Raw genomic sequence first — 21004 nt, 5'->3', positions numbered from 1 at the left:
AGGAATACTGCCTTTTTAGCTGTATTTGTTGGTGGTCTCATAGCACTTCATTGTATTTCAGGCCTTAATTTTTTTGTTACTGCACATAAACAGGCATACTTTACAAATTTGTGAACTTACTTGCTACTATTTTGCTAAACAAACAGCCTACCACTTGCATTATAGAACATGAATTACACTATTGAAGAAATCAATGTGTTCTTTCTATTATAAGACTGTTAGTACAAAATTATGTCAGAATGATTAAAACACAAATAAAGCCGTTAATTTATTTATTACAAAGTTAAGCATTTATAAGGAGCATTAATAAGCAATACCTGTTGTTTCCTTTCCAGTGCAGTTCAGCCATTCTGTAATAAAAATATCAACAGTCTTTCTTTCCTGTGCAGATTTCTCAATCCCTGAATCTCTGTTTTCATCATTTCTTTTTAATTATAATAATATTAATAATAATAATAAAAATAATAATTATTATTATTGGCCATTATGGCTTTAATACACAAAGCTAAATCCTGTTCTAATGATTGTTGGGACACATCTTAAATCTCTGATATATACAACTAATTTGTAGGACTATTTTGAGTAATTATTTATAGGCCATATGGCAGATTTGAAGCGTATCAGTTAATCATTAATTGATTGATGGTGCTGACGATCGATTAAAATAATTGCATGAAATCCCTGCGCAGGTGTAATGGGCCAAAAGATAAACGTTGTGTTACAGCACCACCATCTGGCCAGTAGGCGTCATTGCGGTGACCTGAGTAGTGGGGTTGCATATGAACACACCTGCGGAGTTTCATACTGCCATGATTTAAAGTTATTGCTGCTCATTCAGTTTTAGGCAATAATAATAATAATAGCTGCAAGCAGCAATTTAAGCACTTAAAATGACAAATACTCATGCAAATGAAAAAAAAAACATGCATATTCCTAATGAGGCGTTTAGTCAGCTGAGCAAGTTTCAAATGTCTACCAAGAAAATTTCTATTTTTAAAATTGGTTGAGCTCCACAGCGCCACCTTATGGTTCAATCGGGGCAGTTCTTTAGGACAGTCCTCCGGATGAAGTCGTAAATAGACTATAGATAGACCCACTGTTTCACCTTTTTCTCAGAAAGGGGGCTGGACACTTTTTCACAGAACTGTAGGTCAGGTGCAACAAATATTGTCCCACTACCCTCTAGATGGCACTACAGCATCACTTAAAAATTACTATTTTCAAAAAATAATTATTACAGATGTACCCTTACATCCAATACACACAAAAGTTGATATGGAGGCCATTAGGATTAAGTTTGCAGTCCATGACAAAGTACCTTGTAATGTTCACCCTTAGTGTTTGGCCCCTGACATTACTGGATGCAGCTAGATTTTTAATTGCAACTCATTCTTCATGCATGCAAGTTGAAAAGAACATTTACATTTCTACATTTTTTTTCCGCAAATCACAATTAGGATTAGTCAATTTTTTTGGGATGCAATGCTATAATCTTATGTAATTTAGCAGTTTCCCATGAAATATACATTTAATTCTAGAAATCTCCTTTAATCCCCTTCCTTTTATTTCTTCATAATCTTCAAATAAAGAAGATTTATAATTTATTACAGTGAGAAAAATAATATACATTACCTTGGGCTCAAGAGTCAGTGGAGACCAACATAAGCAGTGATGTGAAGTTTTATTTTAATACAAAATTCATAAATACAGCAGTTTCTCACCCCATCGCACCAGACGCCATTTTGTGTGACCAGACGAGGTACAAGCAAATAACAGTCCAAACCTTTAAAGGTGGGTTCTTACAGCAGGCATGCGTCCATATATATTTAAATATCGAGAGATAGGAGGCAACCAGCAGGTAGAAACCTTAGACAAAACAACACATGAAAATGCAACAAAATTGTGAAACAGGTGAAACAGAATGCATGTGAATCGCGGAGATTAATCAGTGATCTGGTGAGATTAAAAGACATGTGACTGTGAGACTCAATGAGATGGAGAATCTGTGTAAGTTATGAGAGAATGGATGTGAATCTGTGTGAGAGTTAATGAGAGAATGGATGTGAATCTGTGTGAGAGTTAATGAGAGAATGGATGTGAATTTGCAGGAAGCAGAAAGTGGGGATTTATCATCATCTGCTGACAGAAGATAAATCTGCAAACATGACACGGGGGCCCTCAGGTGGCGGCCAATCAGTGAGCAGAGCTGTGTCCAAAAAAAGTGAGCTGCAGTGACCCCTCGCCCCTTCCCTTTTCCCTCATTTTCAAAGGCACATCTTCTCAATAGCGAACAGATTTTTACGAAACACAGCACACGGCCCAGGCCGGTGCACTCCCCTGGCAGTGTCCATTCATAAGCTAGCTGAATTTTAAGGGGCAGCCCCTTCTCCACTCTGCTTTAACTCATTATTGTCCACACTAAACACCCCCCCCCAAAGCTTTGCACTGAGGCAGCCACTTGGCCATTAAGTACATACCAAGTGTACTGAGAACACAACGGCCCAGGTATAGTAATTGTCAATGTCATGAACATACATGCATAAACAGAAAATTAAACAACAAAGGGGATATAAAAATAAAATAAAATAAAAAAGGTAAAGGTGTACAAAATTCATAAATCATTTTGTTACAGTTCAACCATGAGCTGTGGTGGCTGGCAGGAGCCAATTGCAGTCATTTATAAACTCAAATTGGATTATAACTCCGCCCTCACAGTCAACCCTAACCCTCTCCAGGGCAGCCATAGCAGTATCCTCTGAATAATCTCAGTAAATCTCAGTAAAATAAAACTCAATCAAGGACTACACGCTCTGCTCACTCTCACTAATGCGGACACAGCTAAAGAGAACTGAGCATGTTTTTCTGGAGACAGATATGAGAAGGCCAGGACGGTCATACCAAGTGCAATGCCTTTACAGTAAATATATAACTAATGTATTGGAATTCATGACATAGGCTTATCCACTAACGTATAGCAAAATGACTGAGAACCCATGGCCATTATTAGCCGACTTGGCTATAGTTTTAAAGTTTTTCAGTAATGCCTCTGCAAATCATACCTCCTTTAGAACAAAACGGCCTGTGCGATGAACACCTATGTTCCTTAACACTAAATGCTTTACTCTTATGAAATACAGCCCTTTCTGTTACATTTAAGCGTAATTTAATTCTCTTACTCGTTTAAAACCAGGATTCTTAAAATGCCGTCTGAGCTACGAGCTAGTAATACCAGAACAAAAAAAAAAAAAAAAAAGCCACATATAGCTCTATCCCACAGAAAATATATAAAACCTCTAAATAACTATTCGATATTGTATTGGCAGTGCTCGTATTTGAGCACATGGTGCAAGCGGTTGTGCCAGTGATGTGCAATGTCGTGTGTTTGGGGGCGGGGGAAGGGGGGTTCAGGTTCAGCAGGGGTTGGCATGGAGCCCCGCCCCCACCCCCCCTTCTCACAGGCCCCTCCCCCGCGCCCCGAAGCTCCGCCTCCTGGCGCAGACTCCTAAGCGGGCGGCTTCCTGAAGGCGCTCCAGGCGTGGAAGCAGCGGGTGAAGCAGTGGGGCTCGTTGCCCTTGCGCACCAGACGCAGCTTCCTGGGGTGCTCCGTGTCCTTGGACCTCATGTGCTGGATGTACACCTGCGAGACGCACACACAGGGGAGAGCCAATCAGAGGGGGGTGGGGGGGGGGGTCACAAATCAGGAAGCACAGTTTTTGGACAAGAAGCAAATAGGCAAATAGCTGTGTTTGAAATTCACTCCCAATACATTACAGGTTATCCTTAATTTTCAGGGGGGTGGGGGGGAGGAGTTTGTTTTGAATCCATTTTGAATCCAATTTGTGTAGGCCAAAAACAATCTGTTTCTCTTGATCTGACAGTTCTTTTGCTTTCCTCATGACAGATGGGGCCATAGAAAGACTTTTAACTGCATGTCCTCATTTTCCATAAAATATGTTGGGGCCAATAATAAGCACCATTTTAAAAAAAGACTAGAGATAACGCTTAAATTAATAAATATTGCATTGCAATTATTTTCAACCATTTAAAATAATTTTTTAGAGAGGCCAATAATAATTTTGACACCAATGTTTCTAAGAAAAAAATGACTACTCAATAAAGCAAGATGCTTTTATTACGATTACAATTAAGTAAATAGTTTTGCTGTATATTTAAGCATACAATATAGCTATCAATATTAATTTACGCATTATTTCCCCCACCACCTCATATTATAATTTAATAATAATTGTGTACATGACCAAGTCTCACCTGACAAGCTTTCAGGCTCAGTTTGATCTCCACCTGACTGGTCTGAGTGCCGACCCACATGTACACCTGAAATTAAAATACAAAAAAATATAAAAATTCAAAAGAAGAATCAATGGTGAGCTGAATAAGACGTTTCATCATCTCTTTAGAACGGTTAGTGATTTAACAGGAATACAAAGATCTCATTATGAAGAAATGCAATGGTCAAAATGGATCTGAGCACCTCTTTTCCATTGTCCAGGAGCATGATGTCATCATCAGCAAGGTCATCCTGACAGAAATCTGAGCACTTCTCCGAAACAGAGAAATATCCCTTCTCATTGGAGCACCTGAAACAGAAACACACATCACTCAGTTTCTCATTGGAGCTCCTGAAACAGAAACACACATCGCTCAGTTTCTCATTGGAGCTCCTGAAACAGAAACACATCGCTCAGTTTATCATTTCAAGAGACAGCAAGGGAATACTTAAAAGATAGTTCTAACACTTGTAGCACAACTGAAAACAAAAATAATTCGATATGTAATCTATGCACATGCATCTGGATTTTATAAGTCCACATATAATGTTCCTAGGCTGTCCACAGATATTGAAACAATTGCATTTTCCCATAATGCACCTCAGGTAAGTTAATAGCCTGCAAAAAAATATATATATAAATGAGAAGCACAAATATCCCTGGGCAACCCTAACTCAAAGCATTTCCAGGCAAAATACAGGTAAAATAAAATGAAAGAGCCTTCACCTGAACAGCCGAGCATACTTCATGTACTCCGCGTCCTCGTCGTAGGGCTTCTGAGAGCCAATCCCCACCCAGAAGAAGTTCTCGGGCTCCTCCCCCTCGTTGATCACCTGGCAAGAGAAGAAGTCTAACTCAACGCCCTGGGAGGGGACAATGCACTGGCGTATTTCATCACAATCCAAGGCTCTCAACGAGATTGGAGTGCTCTTCCTGATCAAAACGGCCAGTTCTCTGAGAGTATTTAAATATCGTTTAAAGCGCTTTCTCCTTGCCCAGTGATCCCTGTTGACTGTTGTTGTTGATGCTGTGTGTGTGTGTGTGTGTGCGCGTGCGCATGCGTGTCTTTGTAACTGTAGACATTTTTAAATGTAGAGATCAAGATTTGTGTATTTGTTGTATATTTAGTTATTTAAAAGTCCCATTGAAAATGACCCAGCTATTGCTGGCTTAATGGGTAATCCTTGCACTCAATACTCTACAAATTGTTTCTCATTTTAGCATCTCACTTTATTACAATAGCCCTCTTTGTACTGTTTTAAGTAAGTGTATTTGTTATATTTTTGTAATTTTTATATGATGAGTGCAAATAAAAAAATCATAAACAAATCAAGCGTAAAGCAGGCTACCTGTTTGCTGTAGGTGTCGTCAAACATGGAGTTCATGATGTCCTCGGCCAGCTTGGCCTCGTCCGGGTCCGCGGCCCGGCCCACCCACGTGTACACGATGCCCTGGTTGTCCGTGCTCTCGAAGGGAACCTGAACACACACGCGCACACACACACACACACACACACGCGCACACACACACACACACACACGCACACACACACACACACACACACAGACACACACGCAGCAAGGTCAGCGCGCGCTCTCATACCGTCGCCCCGGCAAAGGTACTCCGTCACTTCTAGAATGTTCACTTGTAGCAATTTGGCGACTCTAAGAGATCAGCCAAAATGAGTTACGGCATCCTAAAGCTCCATGCCAAAATTATGTAACAGCACACCCTGGGGATGATTCCCTGTCTCTAATACCACACCCTGGGGATGATTCCCTGTCACTAATACCACACCCTGGGGATGATTCCCTGTCACTAATACCACACTGTGGGGATGATTCCCTGTCTCTAATAGCACACTCTGGGGACGATTCCCTGTCTCCAATAGAACACCCTGGGGATGATTCCCTGTCTCTAATAGCACACCCTGGGGATGATTCCCTGTCTCTAATAGCACACCCTGGGGATGATTCCCTGTCTCCAATAGAACACCCTGGGGATGATTCCCTGTCTCTAATAGCACACTCTGGGGATGATTCCCTGTCTCTAATAGCACACCCTGGGGATAATTCCCTGTCTCTAATAGCACACCCTGGGGATGATTCCGTCTCTAATAGCACACCCTGTGCCCTGTGGTTGATGTAAGTGTCTGACCCCAGGGTTTTCGCATTACATCATACTGGACAAAACATTTAGCCAATGAATTCATGCCAACACATTGCTTATGAATGCTGTGTGTAAATGTAGCACACATTTAATTTAAGGATACGTTAGGAAAGATAGACCTGTTACGTTACAAATCATTACCTTTAATATGAAACAGAATTCAGAGTTCAGGTTGCTGGAGTCTGTGGCAATCTGGATTGTCCTAAGAAGAATGATGATATTAATGTGAGTTTGCTTCCAAAAAACTCTCAGCACAGCAAACACCCTTTTTAACTGGTCACTGAGGCAAGTACTGTTGGAAATGAAAGGTTTCATCTGGAACACAAATGCTAGGGGCTTTTAGCGAGATGTGTGGAGCAGCCCGACTATCAGGCCATGTGCTTGGGGCAGATTTATTAGTACCTTGTGTGGTACTCGTACCTGAGGCAGTATTAGTACCCTGTGCAGTACTCGTACCTGAGGCAGTATTAGTACCTTGTGCAGTATTGTTACTGAGGCAGTACTCGTACCTGAGGCAGTATTAGTACCATGTGCAGTACTCATACCTGGTGCAGAGGGCGCTGCCATTAGTCCTGATGTGATAGAGGCTGGGCTGCACACTGTCCTCCTTCTGCTTCCTCTTCCCCTTGTGGATAATGAACTTCCTCTTGAAGTGGGAGAGAAACTTCAGGTTCTCCTGCTGCTGAGTCATGCGCACCACCTTCAACACAAACAGAGTTAAAACAGCTGTTAAAACAGGGCTCCCACACCAGCAATCACAGAGGCCAAACAGCGCCGCCATCAACAAACACCGCGTACGCCCAGTACACTCTCCCTCAACACCATGTCTCACTGAGGGCACGGCTGGTGGTGACATTTCAAAACACAGCAAAATTCTGTTACGTGTTCTGTTCATTTTTACAGCTCCGGAAAAATCTGCTTACGTTGCAGTAACGCTGTGTGACAGAAGAATGCGAGAAGGAAGCTTCAGTGATCAGTCTGGTCTGTCAGTCAGTCAGTCAGTCTGTACGGCCTGAACCCCCAGCGAGCACGAAACGTTCTCACAACGCTGCCGTTATAACGTCGGCAAAACATTCCAGTAACGTTTTAGCGTTAGCTGGGCGGCGGCCCCCTTGTGACCATCTCTCCACTGTCAAACACAAACAGAACAGAACCCCTCGTCCAATCAGAAGAGACTACGCTGCAGCACGTACCTCCAGCTTTCCGGGGAAGAGGCTCTCGAACTTCTTCTGCAGGCTGAAGGTGAAGGTGAGCCAGCCCATGTTGGAGGCCTCTCGGCCCTGCCAGAAGTACACAATGCACTGGAAGTCCTCCTCCGTCTGCTTCTCCTCATCCTCAGCCCCCTCCTCTTCGTCCTTCGGCTTGCCCTTCTTCTCCTCGTCGTCCTCGTACTCCACCGGCACCCAGTACCTGCGGCACGCAGAGCAAAGCAGGGGTTCGAAACGGGAGAACACTGCAGAGCAGGGCCTAGAATAGGCTGGAAGAACAGCCCGACGTTGCGGTCTAAGGCAGTAACCTGAGATACGCTATTAGCCTATGCTTGTTTTCCTGCAAAACTGTCATTTTTATTATTTTGTTATTTCTTAAGTCTACTGAATGATACAGGCTGTGCTTTTAATTTGTTCTGACTAGCGTGCTGGACTGCAGATCATAGACAATCTGTTTTTGATTTTATTCTGTTTGGTGGACAGACGTCAGAGACTCCATGTCCTGTCCTCGCATCATTTCTTATTTACGTTAGGCTACCTGCTGTATTTTCACTCGAGATTTATTTTTCGTTAATAAAAGTTTGCCACTGCTGTAAATGTTTTTCTTTTTTTTTTTTTTTTTTTTTTTTACAATATTCTGGTTTGGTAAATGTGTAACGTTTGGTGTTACATTTCTAATGTTGACCACAGAATGAAATTGTTGAATATATCTTGTTTGAAAAGTGTTGCACGGAACATGTATCACAATGACATTTTTTTGTTGTGTGAAAAGGCTCACTGAGGAAGTGCATAATTTTAGCATTCTGAATGGGCGGCTCCCTCCACCCACAGTGTTATTCTTAAATGAGTCAGCATCGCCGGTGAGGACGGTTTACAAAGTCTCACAAAGTGGATACCGCCCAGATCACACAATGGAGCACGTTACGTGAATAAATTCGCTACTCATTTTCTTAATCACAGTAAATTAATTTTCAAATAAAAATGACATGGCTGTATTTTTTGGCAGGGCAGCCGGCCCCTCCTAACGTATGGAAAGGGGAAACCCCGAGCATCGATCTGTCCGAGTTGACAGTCTCGATGCCCCCGCATCGCTGATGTAAAGCAAAGACGCAGACATGGTTTCAGCATTCCTCTCATGTTTGGAAAAGATCCAGTCACTGAAACCTTCAATGAACTGATGCTTCTTCGGTTGAGAAATTATTTTCGTGTACAACAGCATATATTTTCAGTCAAGCGGGCGTACAGAAGCTAGTCTCAACACTGTTTGCCCATTTGGTAAACGACAGTTAAACATTTCATTAGAAAAGCAATCTCTCTTACCCCCAATAGCCCTATCTCTCACTGAGGCCCGATATATCCATCTATGATTCTGAAAACTAGCTGCTCATCTCGCTGTTCGATAAGTTCAATGGTTTAGTTCCAGTCCCAAGAAGTCTCTCACTCTCCTGACTGCATTACTGAATAAAATGACTGCACTATGTACTTATTTTGACTGGCTACCTCATTTCAAACATCCCATACCCACGTGCCAACAACACCTCTGTTTATTTGCTAATAAAATCACATGACACTTTCATTGTCTCATTCAGTTGGACTGTCTGGCTGGGCCACTGAGGCGCTGTACTGGTGAAGGTCCACAGGCACTGAACCAATCAGCAGGGTCGGAGACCCCTGCTTGGGCGGGACGTGGATAACGAAGCTTAACTAGCGCGTTTGGAACATACCTGCAGAGGAACACGTAGCAGTCCTGTGTGTTGAAGTGGCCAAACTCTTCTTCGGGCAAACGGGCAAACTTCTTCCCCTCCAAGACAAATCCCTCCATCCCGTCCAGGTCCTCGTTCCACTCCTCCATCATCTGCTCCGCCTGCCCAAAGAGAAGAAGAGTCACCGACCAGGTTTAACCAGTGGTTATATAAAAAAAAAAAAATTAGCATAAAGGGTGGAGGTTGAAGAGAATAACAGAAATGTGCATTGTAAGGGCCATTGATCTACGGTGGCTTATGAGAGACATTTGTAGGTGAAAAGCCTTTCCGCTCCAAGAAAAAAAAACAGCATATTATCCCCTCTTACTCTGCACAAGTTGCAGGAAAAAACAAAATTTTCACCTACAAATGGCCCTAATATGGCGTCTGAATTTATGTGTTAATTTCGGGGCCTTCAAATATGTTTTTTTATTTGTGCAACGATCCCCTTATCACAGCAACTCAAACGGCTTTTTTTTCCCAAAGATCAATTTTTATAGCCGGACATTTACTGAAGAATTCAGGTTATCACCTTTGTCCAAGGGCACTTTTAAGCAAATTTAAGCCGGTAATCTATACGCCCACAAGGCACTCGAGCAACCACACCCTGCCGTGTCCCTTCTGAAAAAAAAATCCTGTGAGGTAAGGCGATGACCTCTGACCTCTGAGAGGGGCATGGGCGGCTGCCTGGGGAGGAACAGGGCCGTCAGGTCGGCCTTCATCTGGTCCTTCTGCTCCGAGTCCTTCTTCACCTTCCCCGAAATGCCCGTGTTCTTCAGCACCGTCTCGGCGTTCCGCGTGTAGTCCACCTTCAGCACGTCGTCCCAGTTCTTGAACTTGGACTTGAAGACCTGGAGGTTCCCAAAACGCAGGGAAAAGAAGGGGTTTCCTTCATTAAAGTAAGTTAAACTCTGATTTTACTGGCACTGTTGGGGCGCGAACAGACTGTATTCACTGTTTCATCAAACTTGCACGTGACATTACACAAGTTAACATACACAAATACCACACACACGCACACACACACACACACACACACACACACACACACACACACACACACACAGTTGTATTCTGTTCATATGTTTATTGTTTGATGCACTCATGCTTTGGCATTATGTATACATATACATATACACGCCATGCCAATAAAGCTTATTTGAATTTGAATTTGAGAGAGAGAGAGAGAGGCGATGGCTAGCTAGCTAACGTTTTCTTTTGAAAGCTAATACAACGCTAGCTAATAAAATATTTTTTTCAACAGTCTATGGCTAACACACAGCCAACACTGACGTTCCGACAGAGAGATCTGACCAATCGGCGCAACGTTACCCCGGAAGGGAAATGGGAGGGTTTGGGGGTGGGGGGGTGGGGAGATGAAATCTGTAGCGCCGGAGCCGTACCTGACATTCGGTGCCCTCCAGGTTGCGGACGACCACGGCGTGTTTGGGCCGGTGGAGCATGCCGCACACCTCCTGGCCCAGCTTGAGGGCGGCCGCCCGCACCAGCCGCGGCGACTTGCGCCCGATCCAGATGAACACGTCCGACCAGCAGTCCAGGATGTACACCCCTTTGGTGTCCAGCAGGCTCTGCAGCTGCACAACGGGGAGAGAGACAGACAGGAAGTGAGGTTTCTGTTTCTGTCTCCCCATCCCGGCGTGACTCCACCAGGAAGTGAGAGGTTTTAGGGTGGGTGGCAGGGCAGTGAAATGTAAGTTGTCAGGGCAGGATAATCACCAGTCTCAGCTCCGGGAGAACGTCCAGCTTCAGCTTGTCCTTGTGCTCCACGGACAGCTTGTAGTTGATCTGAGGAAGCTCCAGGTAACCCAGACCGAGCCCAACCTGCACACAACCAGGAACGAGAAGAACGGAGATGATCACCAAGCCGAGAAACGTCCAACTGCTCACTGAATCCAGGATAAAGATAGAGCAGTGTTCCTATAGCCCCTAAACAATGGGCGCTAACAAAAATGGCACTTGGCTTCCTCGACAGGGGTTCTCCGCACAGCCCACATACTGCGTACAGTCCCAGAGAGTGTCCGTTAACTTGCACAGCGAGGGCATCGGCAGGGGGCCGCTCGCGCACCTTGTAGAGTTTGGGCCGGACGGGCGAGAAGTCGTCGGGGACGTGCTTCTTTATCTCCTCGGGCTGACCCCCGAGAATTTCCCAGAATTCCGGAGGCTCCTGACTGTGGGACAGCGAGGTGATCTCCGCTTTGCCCTTCCGCTCATTCTTATTGATCTTCTCAGCGAACAGCCTGACAGAAAACACACACACACGCACACACACACACACACAAAAACACACACACACACACACACACACACACACACACACACACACACACACACACACACACACACACACACCAGTTACAACAGGGCGGAATACTGGGCAGAGTTTTCAAATTAAAGTCCTCCGTTTTTGGCAGTTACACACAGGGAAATGTATTTTTCATTGCCTGACGAAGTTACAGCATCAGAACGTGCGTCCCGTGCTACTTGGTTTGTTAACTCTGACCTGTTTTTTTGAGTGATAATAAATCCAAATAAATTCAGTCACTGTCAGTGTTATATACAGATTTTTACTAGTTTTTCCAGACTCAGTGACATACGTGGCTTTAGTAGTGACATGCCCAAACCTGCACTGAGACTCAGTGACATACCTGGCTTTAGTAGGGCAATGCCCAAACCTGCACTGAGACTCAGTGACATACCTGGCTTTAGTAGTGGCACTCAGTGTGGCGTTTCCTCCTCTCCACACATAAATCACCAGGCCGTTGTCCAGCAAGAAGACAAAGCTAGAGCAGAGAGACATCACAGAACAACAAATCAGGGAAAAGTTGTAAGTGCTGGTGGCATGTGTGAGTAAGTTTTGGTAGTGTGTGTGTGTGTGTGTGTGTGTGTGTGTGTGTAAATGCTGGTGGTGTGTGTGTGTGAAAGTACTGGTGGTGTTGGAGAGGTCCTCACAGTGTAGGTGAAATAAAGGGGACTCACCGTGGGTCCAGGGAGGCAGCCTTCAGGGGCACTGACTCCAGCTTTATGTTCTTCTTACCATACACACGGTAAAGCCTATTCACACACAAAGAGCACAGTTTTACACACATGCACACATAGACACACACCGATATTACAGAGCAGGTCACACACACATCAATACTACAGAGCCCATCTTACCTTGTCACATAGTGCGTATCTTCCACTGTGTAGAACCCGCTGGCAGTTCCTCCCTCAATGTAAGAGATCTCATTATCAAAGACCTGACGAGAGGAAAGGTGGATGGGACGTTATGCCAAAGAACATATAAATGTACATATATACACATACTTGCTAAAATCGCTGTTTGAAAGATGTATAATGATTTACAATGACTTGAGTTGCATAACTAACAAATAAGTAAGATGCAGCTTGATTCTTGGTAACTGCTATTTTTAAGCTGCAAGGACAAAACTGAATGCAGTGGTGCAATATCCCTGCAACAAATGTCCTTCCTGCCTTCTCTGCAGATCCGGAACATGCACTGCTGCAGGGCTGGATAATAATATCCTCCCAGACAGCGACGCTTAGACATTTCATTGACCACATTAAACTCCCGCCTCTCTTCTGACAAGCACTTCCCACTCAGTTCCTATGAACCCAGCATCTGTGTGAGCACAGACCGCACTGAACTGGTGAGTGCTGGTGATCTGTGTGTGTGTGTGTATATAAGTACTGGTGGCGTATGTAAGTGCTGGTGGAGTGTCTGTGAATAAGAGCTGATGGTCTGTGTGTGTGTATGTGAGTAAGTGCTGGTATTGTGAGGAAGTGTTTGTGGTGTAAGTGCTGTGTGTAAGCACTGGTGGTGTGGTGGTGTGAGTAAGCACTCTTATGACCCCAGTGCGTGTGTGAGTAAGTACTCCTATGACCCCAGCGTGTGTGAGTAAGTACTCCTATGACCCCAGCGTGTGTGAGTAAGTACTCCTATGACCCCAGCGTGTGTGAGTAAGTACTCCTATGACCCCAGCGTGTCTGAGTAAGTACTCCTATGACCCCAGCGGTGTGTGAGTAAGTACTCCTATGACCCCAGTGTGTGTGTGAGTAAGTACTCCTATGACCCCAGCGTGTGTGTGAGTAAGTACTCCTATCACCCCAGCGCGTGTGAGTAAGTACTCCTATGACCCAAGCGTGTGTGTGAGTAAGCACTCCTATGACCCCAGCGCGTGTGTGAGTAAGTACTCCTAGACCCATCGGTGATTACTCCTATGACCCCAGCCGGTGTAGAGGTTACCTATGACCCCGCCGCATCTGTAGTACTCCTATGACCCAGCGCGTGTGTGAGTAAGTCTCCTATGACCCAAGCGGTGTGTGAGTAAGTATTCCTATGACCCCAGCGCGTGTGTGAGTAAGTACTCCTATGACCCCAGCGCGTGTGTGAGTAAGTACTCCTATGACCCCAGCGCGTGTGTGAGTAAGTACTCCTGTGACCCCAGCGCGCGTGTGTGAGTACTGACCGCGCTGAACTCCTCAGACTCGTCGCCCATCTCCTCCCGGATGGTCCGGCACTCCGCCCCCAGGTAGTTGCGCAGGTTGACGGCGTGGATGGCGGCGCCCGCCTTCTTGTCCAGCGTGGCCTCCTGGCCGATCCAGTAGAAGATGTGCCAGCTCAGCGCACCGTTCTCGTCCAGGAAGGCCTGGCGGGGCACGAGCATCAACTCTCGTTAAAGTTCCAAAACATGAACACAGAGCAAGGATTAAATGCTTTGCTGGACAGTCATCCAGATGAAGATAACTAGGTGGGAAAGGTGGAAGGGGGGGGGGGGGGGAGAGAGGCAGGGAATCCCGCTGATCCTTGCCTTCAGGATGATGTAGCAGTCGGCCTCGTAGAACTTCCCGAGGAAGGCCTCGTCCACCTGCATGGGCACGAAGTTCTCGATCTGCCACACGGTCAGGCCGGGGATCTGACCCACGTCCTCCTGGAAGAACTCGGAGTAGTCCAGCTGCGGCTTCTCCAGGCTCTTGTCCCAGCGCCGGACCTTCAGGTCCGAGTACCGCTGATCGCCGTTCTCCTGACGGGACAAAAACCGGAACCCCAACGGGGGCCGAAACGCGCCTCTCAAAACTTTCACAATTCAAAAAGCACCACGGACAGGAAAGTAAATCACCTGAGTGCTGCTAATTTAATCAAACTCAAAGTGCCTACTAACCTGAACAGCTTCTGTAAAACACGCAGGTTTACATACATGCAGGCGAGAGTGACGGGATTATGGGTGCACCAAACAGCTGATATAATACAGCATCACAGAACTAGATGTATACATGAGACACTGTGTCAATAATTCATCCAACTGATTAGTAAATCCTCGTTTAAGGGTTTATATGACTTTTCCACACTTTTCCAGACTTCTCCGTTGTGTTACCTCTATGGACTTGTTCTTCTCCTGGGCCACGTCCGACATGCCCTTCAGCACCTGCTTGGCCTGGTCGTCCTGCGCAGAGTCCTTCCGCCTCCTCAGCCTCATCTTCCTGGCCAGCGGGTCTCGGGGGCTGTTACCTGCAGGGGAGCCAATCAGAACGCTGGGGGATGTGCAGGCTGCTCAACAAGCGGCCAATCACAAGCTTCTACTGCCAGCTCACTCTGTGCTAGCAGAGAAATACTGCATCTGTTGAAAAGCATTTACAGGCTCTACACCAAGTTAAATTTACATTACATTACATTACAGGCATGTAGCAGAAACTCTTATCCAGCGTGACTTACACAACATTTTACATAGCATTTACATTGCATATATACAGCTGGATATATACTGAATTATACAGGTTAAGTACCTTGCTCAAGGGTATAATGGAAGTGTCCTAAAAGAAAAGTCTGGGAGGACCTCACCTTCGTTGCGTTTTGAAAACCCACAGACGACACACATCACAATAAAGACGACATGCTCGTCGCGAAAAGAATCCGGCGAACAAAATCCAGTCATTTCTAGTCCCAAAAACGTGCCAACTCAAAGAAACCTTGACAGAATGTCCAATGTTTACTTATAAATTCTCCAGAGGAATTATCACTGTTGCCTGTTTCACGGTTGTATACTCACCGAAAATATTGTGTACAAAAGAATGTTGTTGTCTCTGGTTTGTATAGATTCTCTGGAACAAAACAAGCCCAACTATAAGCTTCTCTGACCAGTTCTAGTCAAGCAGTCCCTCAATATAGCCAACAGGGACAGTATAACGTCTAGCCCAGTACACTATCAGCCAGTGGCATGCTATTGTAGTGACAACTGAGAAGCATTTATCGATAATAAAATTAACTTTTTAACGGTGTATCGGTTGTTCAGCTTGCATAAAAGGACATGCATGGCTTCTCCTGCATAAATAAACCAGGGGCAGCAGTGTAGCATAATGGATAACAACTTGGTCTTGTAACCTAAAGGTCATAGGTCTGATTCCCAGGTAGGACACTGCCATTGTACCCTTGAGCAAGGTACCCGCATTGCATCAGTATATATCGAGCTGTATAAATGGACGCTATGCAAAATGTTGTGTAAGTCGCTCTGGATAAGAGCGTCTGCTAATGCCAGTAATTTAATGTAATTTAATATCTGGGCTCTGAAAGGAAACAGGAAGGACCTGTACCTCCTCCCGCTGCAGCCACCGTGGCTGGAGAAGCCCCAGCCAATCGGAGCTGGTTCTGCAGGGAGAAGTCGATGTTGTACCACTCAGCTGTTCGGTCCACAGGCTTTGGGGGCATCACCAGGTTGGGGTTCTCCCGCACGTCAAGGACCTGGGAAGGTCAGAGGTCAAAATCAGCCATCAGCTCACAACCAAAAAAAAATCTCTGTAGATTACATTGCATTTATTTGGAAGACGCTCTTATCCAAGGCGACGTACGATAAGTGCATAACAAAGGCCACTGGAACTACAAAACACAGGTCCGATAAGGTACAATACTCATTTTGTTGGTTTGAGTGCCTATTTGTGTTCTTTTGGTGCTGTGTCACATCCTCCCAAGGGAAATTTGCGAGGGCAGAACATTTAACAGATTGGACCTCAGCCTAAGTACCCACACATTAGTTTCCCTTGTCTTTAAACAACTCAAGTATTTAATGTCATAATACAGGCCAAAGAAAACATGCGGGAGACAACAGCGCCTCTTACCTCCAGATCTGTGAGGAAATGGATGGCCTCGGGCAGAGTCACAAGGCGGTTTTTGTTCAAGACCAGCTTCTTCAGTTTCCCACACCTTAACAAGCAAAAACAATTATCAGCCACCAAAACGAGTGCAGTAGCTCACTGCGACCAGCAGGGTTTCTCCTGAACGGGCCAGAGGAGAGAGAGAGAGAGAGACAGTCCGGCACCTGCACAGGCCTTCGGGGATGAGCTCCAGGTTGTTATTGGCTGCCATGAACTCCACCAGGCAGGACAGCTTGCCCACTCCGGACGGGATGCCGTCGAAATCCAGTTTGTTTGAATTCAGATACAGCTTCTTCAGCTTGGACAGCTTGCAGACGGCAGACTGAAAATAAAACATTGCAAGGGGAAATGAATCATCCACACGGCCATGACATCATACCCAAAATGGTTTGCTCCTTTTATATTTATTTATTTTTAAAAATCTGCTGAGAGACTGTTCAAGCGAAACTAAAGGTGGCTAATACATGTCACTTGTTTGTAAATGTTACTCATATCACAACAGTACTGGATAACTTCTTTTTCCCCACGTGTGCTTCATTTTTAACTTGTATCAACAAAGTACATGCATCAGGAATGAAAATAACAAAATGACAGGGGAAAAAAAAAAAAAACTTTTTAATAATCTGTTGAAATTTTTAAAAAAATGTAATGACCGTAATTCAATTAATCATTCGTGCTGATAATTTTATAATTACGGACAACCTGAAGCCCTCGTACGAGTAAACCAGTCTACTTCCTGCGCTGCACTTCCTGTAAAAGCGGAACGCCCCCGGAGACGCCCCCGGAGACGCCAAGCAGCCGCGGTCTTACGGGCAGGGACGTCAGCTGGTTGCGGGACAGGTTGAGCGTCTCCATCTGGGTCCACTGGTCGATGCAGAGGGACAGCTCCGAGATCTGGTTGCTGCTCAGGTTCAGCCTCTTCAGGCTGGACAGGGTGTACAGGCACTCTGGCACCCGGGTCAGGTCATTACAGGACAGGTCCACATCTGCCAAACGGGGAAATCGCCGCACAGTTACCGGCGTGTTCTGCTCACCTGACTTCAAGGCACCTGAAAATCCGTTAATTTGGAGACTGGGTGTCACCCCCATACCCCCCCCAAACAAAGCTGGAAAAACTGCCTTCGACAGAATGGTTGAAAGGTCTTCCCAGTTCAGCCTTCTTGCATGGGTGAAATAAATACTTTTTAAATGATCAAGACGTCATAATTATTTCCTCACAGCTCAACTGAAATGTTCTTACGCCGAGTAAGCAGCATGCGACGCCTTCAAAGACAAACTGTAAGCATGACATCACAACTAGGAATGAAGGCTGGCGAATCAAAGCGCAAAGCTGAACACAGCAGTGTGAAATAATCAGCACACCAATCCATTTTAATCCAATCAGAACATTTCATTATAGACATTCAGCAGATGCTCTTATCCAGAGCGACTTCCACAACTTTTTACATAGCATTTACATTGCATTTACATACAGCTGGATAGAGTGAAGCAATGTAAGTACCATGCTCAAGGGTACAATTGCAGAATCGAACCGGTGACCGTTAAGATTACAAGACCAGCTCCTTACCCATTATACTACACTGCGGCCCTAGGGATAACGCCCACTGAAGTCAGAACACAGCCCCAACGCACTGAAAAATCTAGAACGCAGTAGTAACGCTCCCACAACGGCACTACAGCCCGTGATGACAGCCGCTAATGGCAGTGCGTACCTGCCAGGTAAGAGAGGCCCTCCATGCTGGTGGGCATGTTGCTCTGGGTGCGCTGGGTGTTTCTCAGGTGCAGAGTCTGCAGAGCCACCATGGCCGGCAGCTGTCTGCAGGAACAGATGGACAGCACCAGAAAAGGGTTTACACATCCACTCACATCACATTAGAGGCGTTTAGCAGACACTCTTATCCAGCTTTTACACGCCATTTTACACTGTATTCAATTATACAGCTGGATATACACTCAAGCAACCCAGGTTAAGTACCTTGGCTCAAGGGTACAACGGCAGTGTCCTATCCAGGAATCAAACCTGTGACCTTTACGTTACAAGACCAGTTCCTTACCAATTAAACTACACTGCTGCCCTATGTTCTACATCCATTGACAGAACATACCTGATGGCCTTTGTGGTCATTTTTCTGGTCACAAAGAAAAAACCAAGTGCGCACTCGATTGTGCAGATTATGGTTTTTATCCAACACCTTCTACCAAAAAGAAAGAAGCCAGGTATCCGTCTCACCTTAACTGGGCATGCATGAGGGGGTTGTTGTTCAGTATCAGGGTCTGCAAGTGGATCAGGCGTCTCATCTGAGGGGGAAGGCTGTCCAGCTTATTGTCACTCATATCCAGGTAGAGCAAATCCGTCAGGTTAATAAACAGCTGGTTTGGTATGTTGTCAATACTGAAAAGGGAAAAAAAAAATAGTATGGACTCCACTGACACTGCAGTGAGATCAGTGATAGAATGGCCAGGCTGCACACCAGCGGATGGCTATGGGAGACCAAACCCATTGCCGTGAATAAGAGGTCCTCACCTGTTGTGGCTGAGGTTGAGGACAAGCATGTTTTTGGAGTTTTCAAGGTCCCTGGGAATTTCAGTCAGCTGGTTGTAGCTCAGATCCTGGCGAGACGACGCACAACCAAACACATCAGTAACAAGCAGACGTAAGAACACACAGCAATGACCATGCCTGACTGCCCGCCCCCCCCCCCCCCCTCCACCACTCCCCAAGCTGCTCGCACATGAGCAAGCCCATGACATACCAGCACTGAGAGGTCATCCAACTGAAAAATGTCATCAGGAACACCCGAGTTCTTCAGGCTGTTTGCTCGGGCCACGATTGCCTGCGGGGAAAAAAAAGCACACCTCAATGAGTATTGCTGTGGTATGACCTACAGAATGACAGACAGAATGGGTTACAGAAAGACGGGGATATGACCCTGATCTCTGCGCTTAAAATGTCCACCGTGCTTACCCTGAGACATGGAAGACTGGAAAGTTCGCCGTGTAAAGTTGTCAGGCTGTTGTGGCTCACTGACAAGTGCTCCTGTGTTCAGGAAGAGAGACAACGCACGAAACAATTAATCTAACGCACTGCACACAGTCCAATCAATTTCACTCACCACACGTGTAAAGCCTATCAAAGTGACGTCATTAAAGCACTGGTTCCCACGGTGCATTGAACGGCACAGCATTGACAGCTAGGAGCCAGCTGGCTGTGAAGCTTCTCACCAGTTTCTGCAGGGCGGCCAGCTCCTCCGGAAGATAGCAGAGGCCCGTTCTGTTGAGTTTCAGCCATCGGAGACTGGACATGGATTTGACATGTTCAGGAAAATAACCTCCCTGGTGGAAACAGACCAATAATACCATAATGCTGGAGGCAAAGTCATATCAAAACGGCAACAAAAGCAATGGATTATTCACCATCAATTAGTGACACAGACACAATTAGTTTGAGTATTACTCCAAACCTTTATTTCGTTACTGAATGACTGACTAGCTAAATTAGTCATTACTAGCTACGCCAACAAGCCAGCAAGCTACCACTAGTATGACAGCTGCAAGACGTAGTTTGATGACGTAGCTATCTGACTATAATAACAGTTTAGACATGAAGTAACTAGCAAGTAACATGAATATAACGTTATTTGGCATCTAACGTGAAGTAAAGTTTGATAGCAAGCGGCGGCGCATAGAAGTTACAATTTCCTTACCAGCTAAAATTAGCTATACAAGCTAGAAAACGATTTACGAGATAGTTAGGGGTTGTCTAGACATAAGTACAAGAGCGAGCTAGCTAAACTAGCCAACAACTGTTCGATTTTAGCAAGCTAAGCTATCCTCCAGCTAGTCTAAAGTAGTAGTATGCAACTTAGTAGCCGGATGCTAGTAGCCATCGAGACTAATATAGCTAACGTTAGCTAGCAGTGACAAAATCAACCTAGCTAGTCTACCATTAGTTTGCGGTGTCATGATAAACTGACAACGAAACCCCACAATCATCGAAATATAGCGAAACATTCGCTTAATGACGAAGCGAACAGTTAGCTAGCCTAGCAAACAAACCAGCCTAGCCAGTTAACGCTAGCTATTAGCTATTTAGCTGCCGAGGAACTTGCTAATGGATGTCACATAGATAAGTAATAAAACGGTCATAGCAAGCCAGCGAACGTCTAAAATGAAATGCCGACCAATACGGCTAACATCAGCCAACCAGGGTAATGTACTGCAGAAAAATAACTTACTTTAAAATCATTTCCACTTAGGTCTACCCCTCGAATGAAGGGAAGGACTCCGGTGGCAGCCATTGCGGGTGGTTAATGAGTAAGTTCCTGTCTATTTTTGGGTGGGTTGCTCACTGTTGCACACAAGGCACAGCTGCTCAAAGCACCCCTACTGGTAAAAAATGGTACAATCCTCCAGCTAAACATGGGAGGGC

General features: G+C 45.3%; 1 protein-coding gene across 1 annotated transcript; it reads right to left on the bottom strand.

The window, feature by feature from the left end:
- Positions 1-2108: 2108 nt before the first annotated feature.
- flii (FLII actin remodeling protein) lies at positions 2109-20964 on the bottom strand. The gene is made up of 30 exons (XM_064315127.1): positions 20811-20964; positions 19798-19908; positions 19541-19612; positions 19329-19409; positions 19100-19185; positions 18806-18967; positions 18288-18391; positions 17386-17561; positions 16740-16897; positions 16540-16624; positions 16018-16165; positions 14805-14938; positions 14241-14453; positions 13899-14078; positions 12586-12668; positions 12406-12480; positions 12126-12209; positions 11495-11666; positions 11146-11250; positions 10812-11003; positions 10071-10259; positions 9391-9530; positions 7652-7868; positions 7004-7158; positions 6600-6660; positions 5639-5767; positions 5016-5122; positions 4493-4598; positions 4270-4335; positions 2109-3637 (listed from the first exon to the last, which is right to left on the bottom strand). The coding sequence occupies exons 1-30, from the start codon at positions 20871-20873 to the stop codon at positions 3503-3505; spliced, it is 3789 nt and encodes a 1262-aa protein (XP_064171197.1). The 5' UTR covers positions 20874-20964; the 3' UTR covers positions 2109-3502.
- Between the last annotated feature and the right edge of the window lie 40 nt (positions 20965-21004).

The sequence above is a fragment of the Anguilla rostrata genome, chromosome 17 (genome assembly GCF_018555375.3).
Source record: "Anguilla rostrata isolate EN2019 chromosome 17, ASM1855537v3, whole genome shotgun sequence".
Classification (NCBI taxonomy): domain Eukaryota; kingdom Metazoa; phylum Chordata; class Actinopteri; order Anguilliformes; family Anguillidae; genus Anguilla; species Anguilla rostrata.
This window is presented reverse-complemented; position numbering and strand designations above follow the sequence as displayed.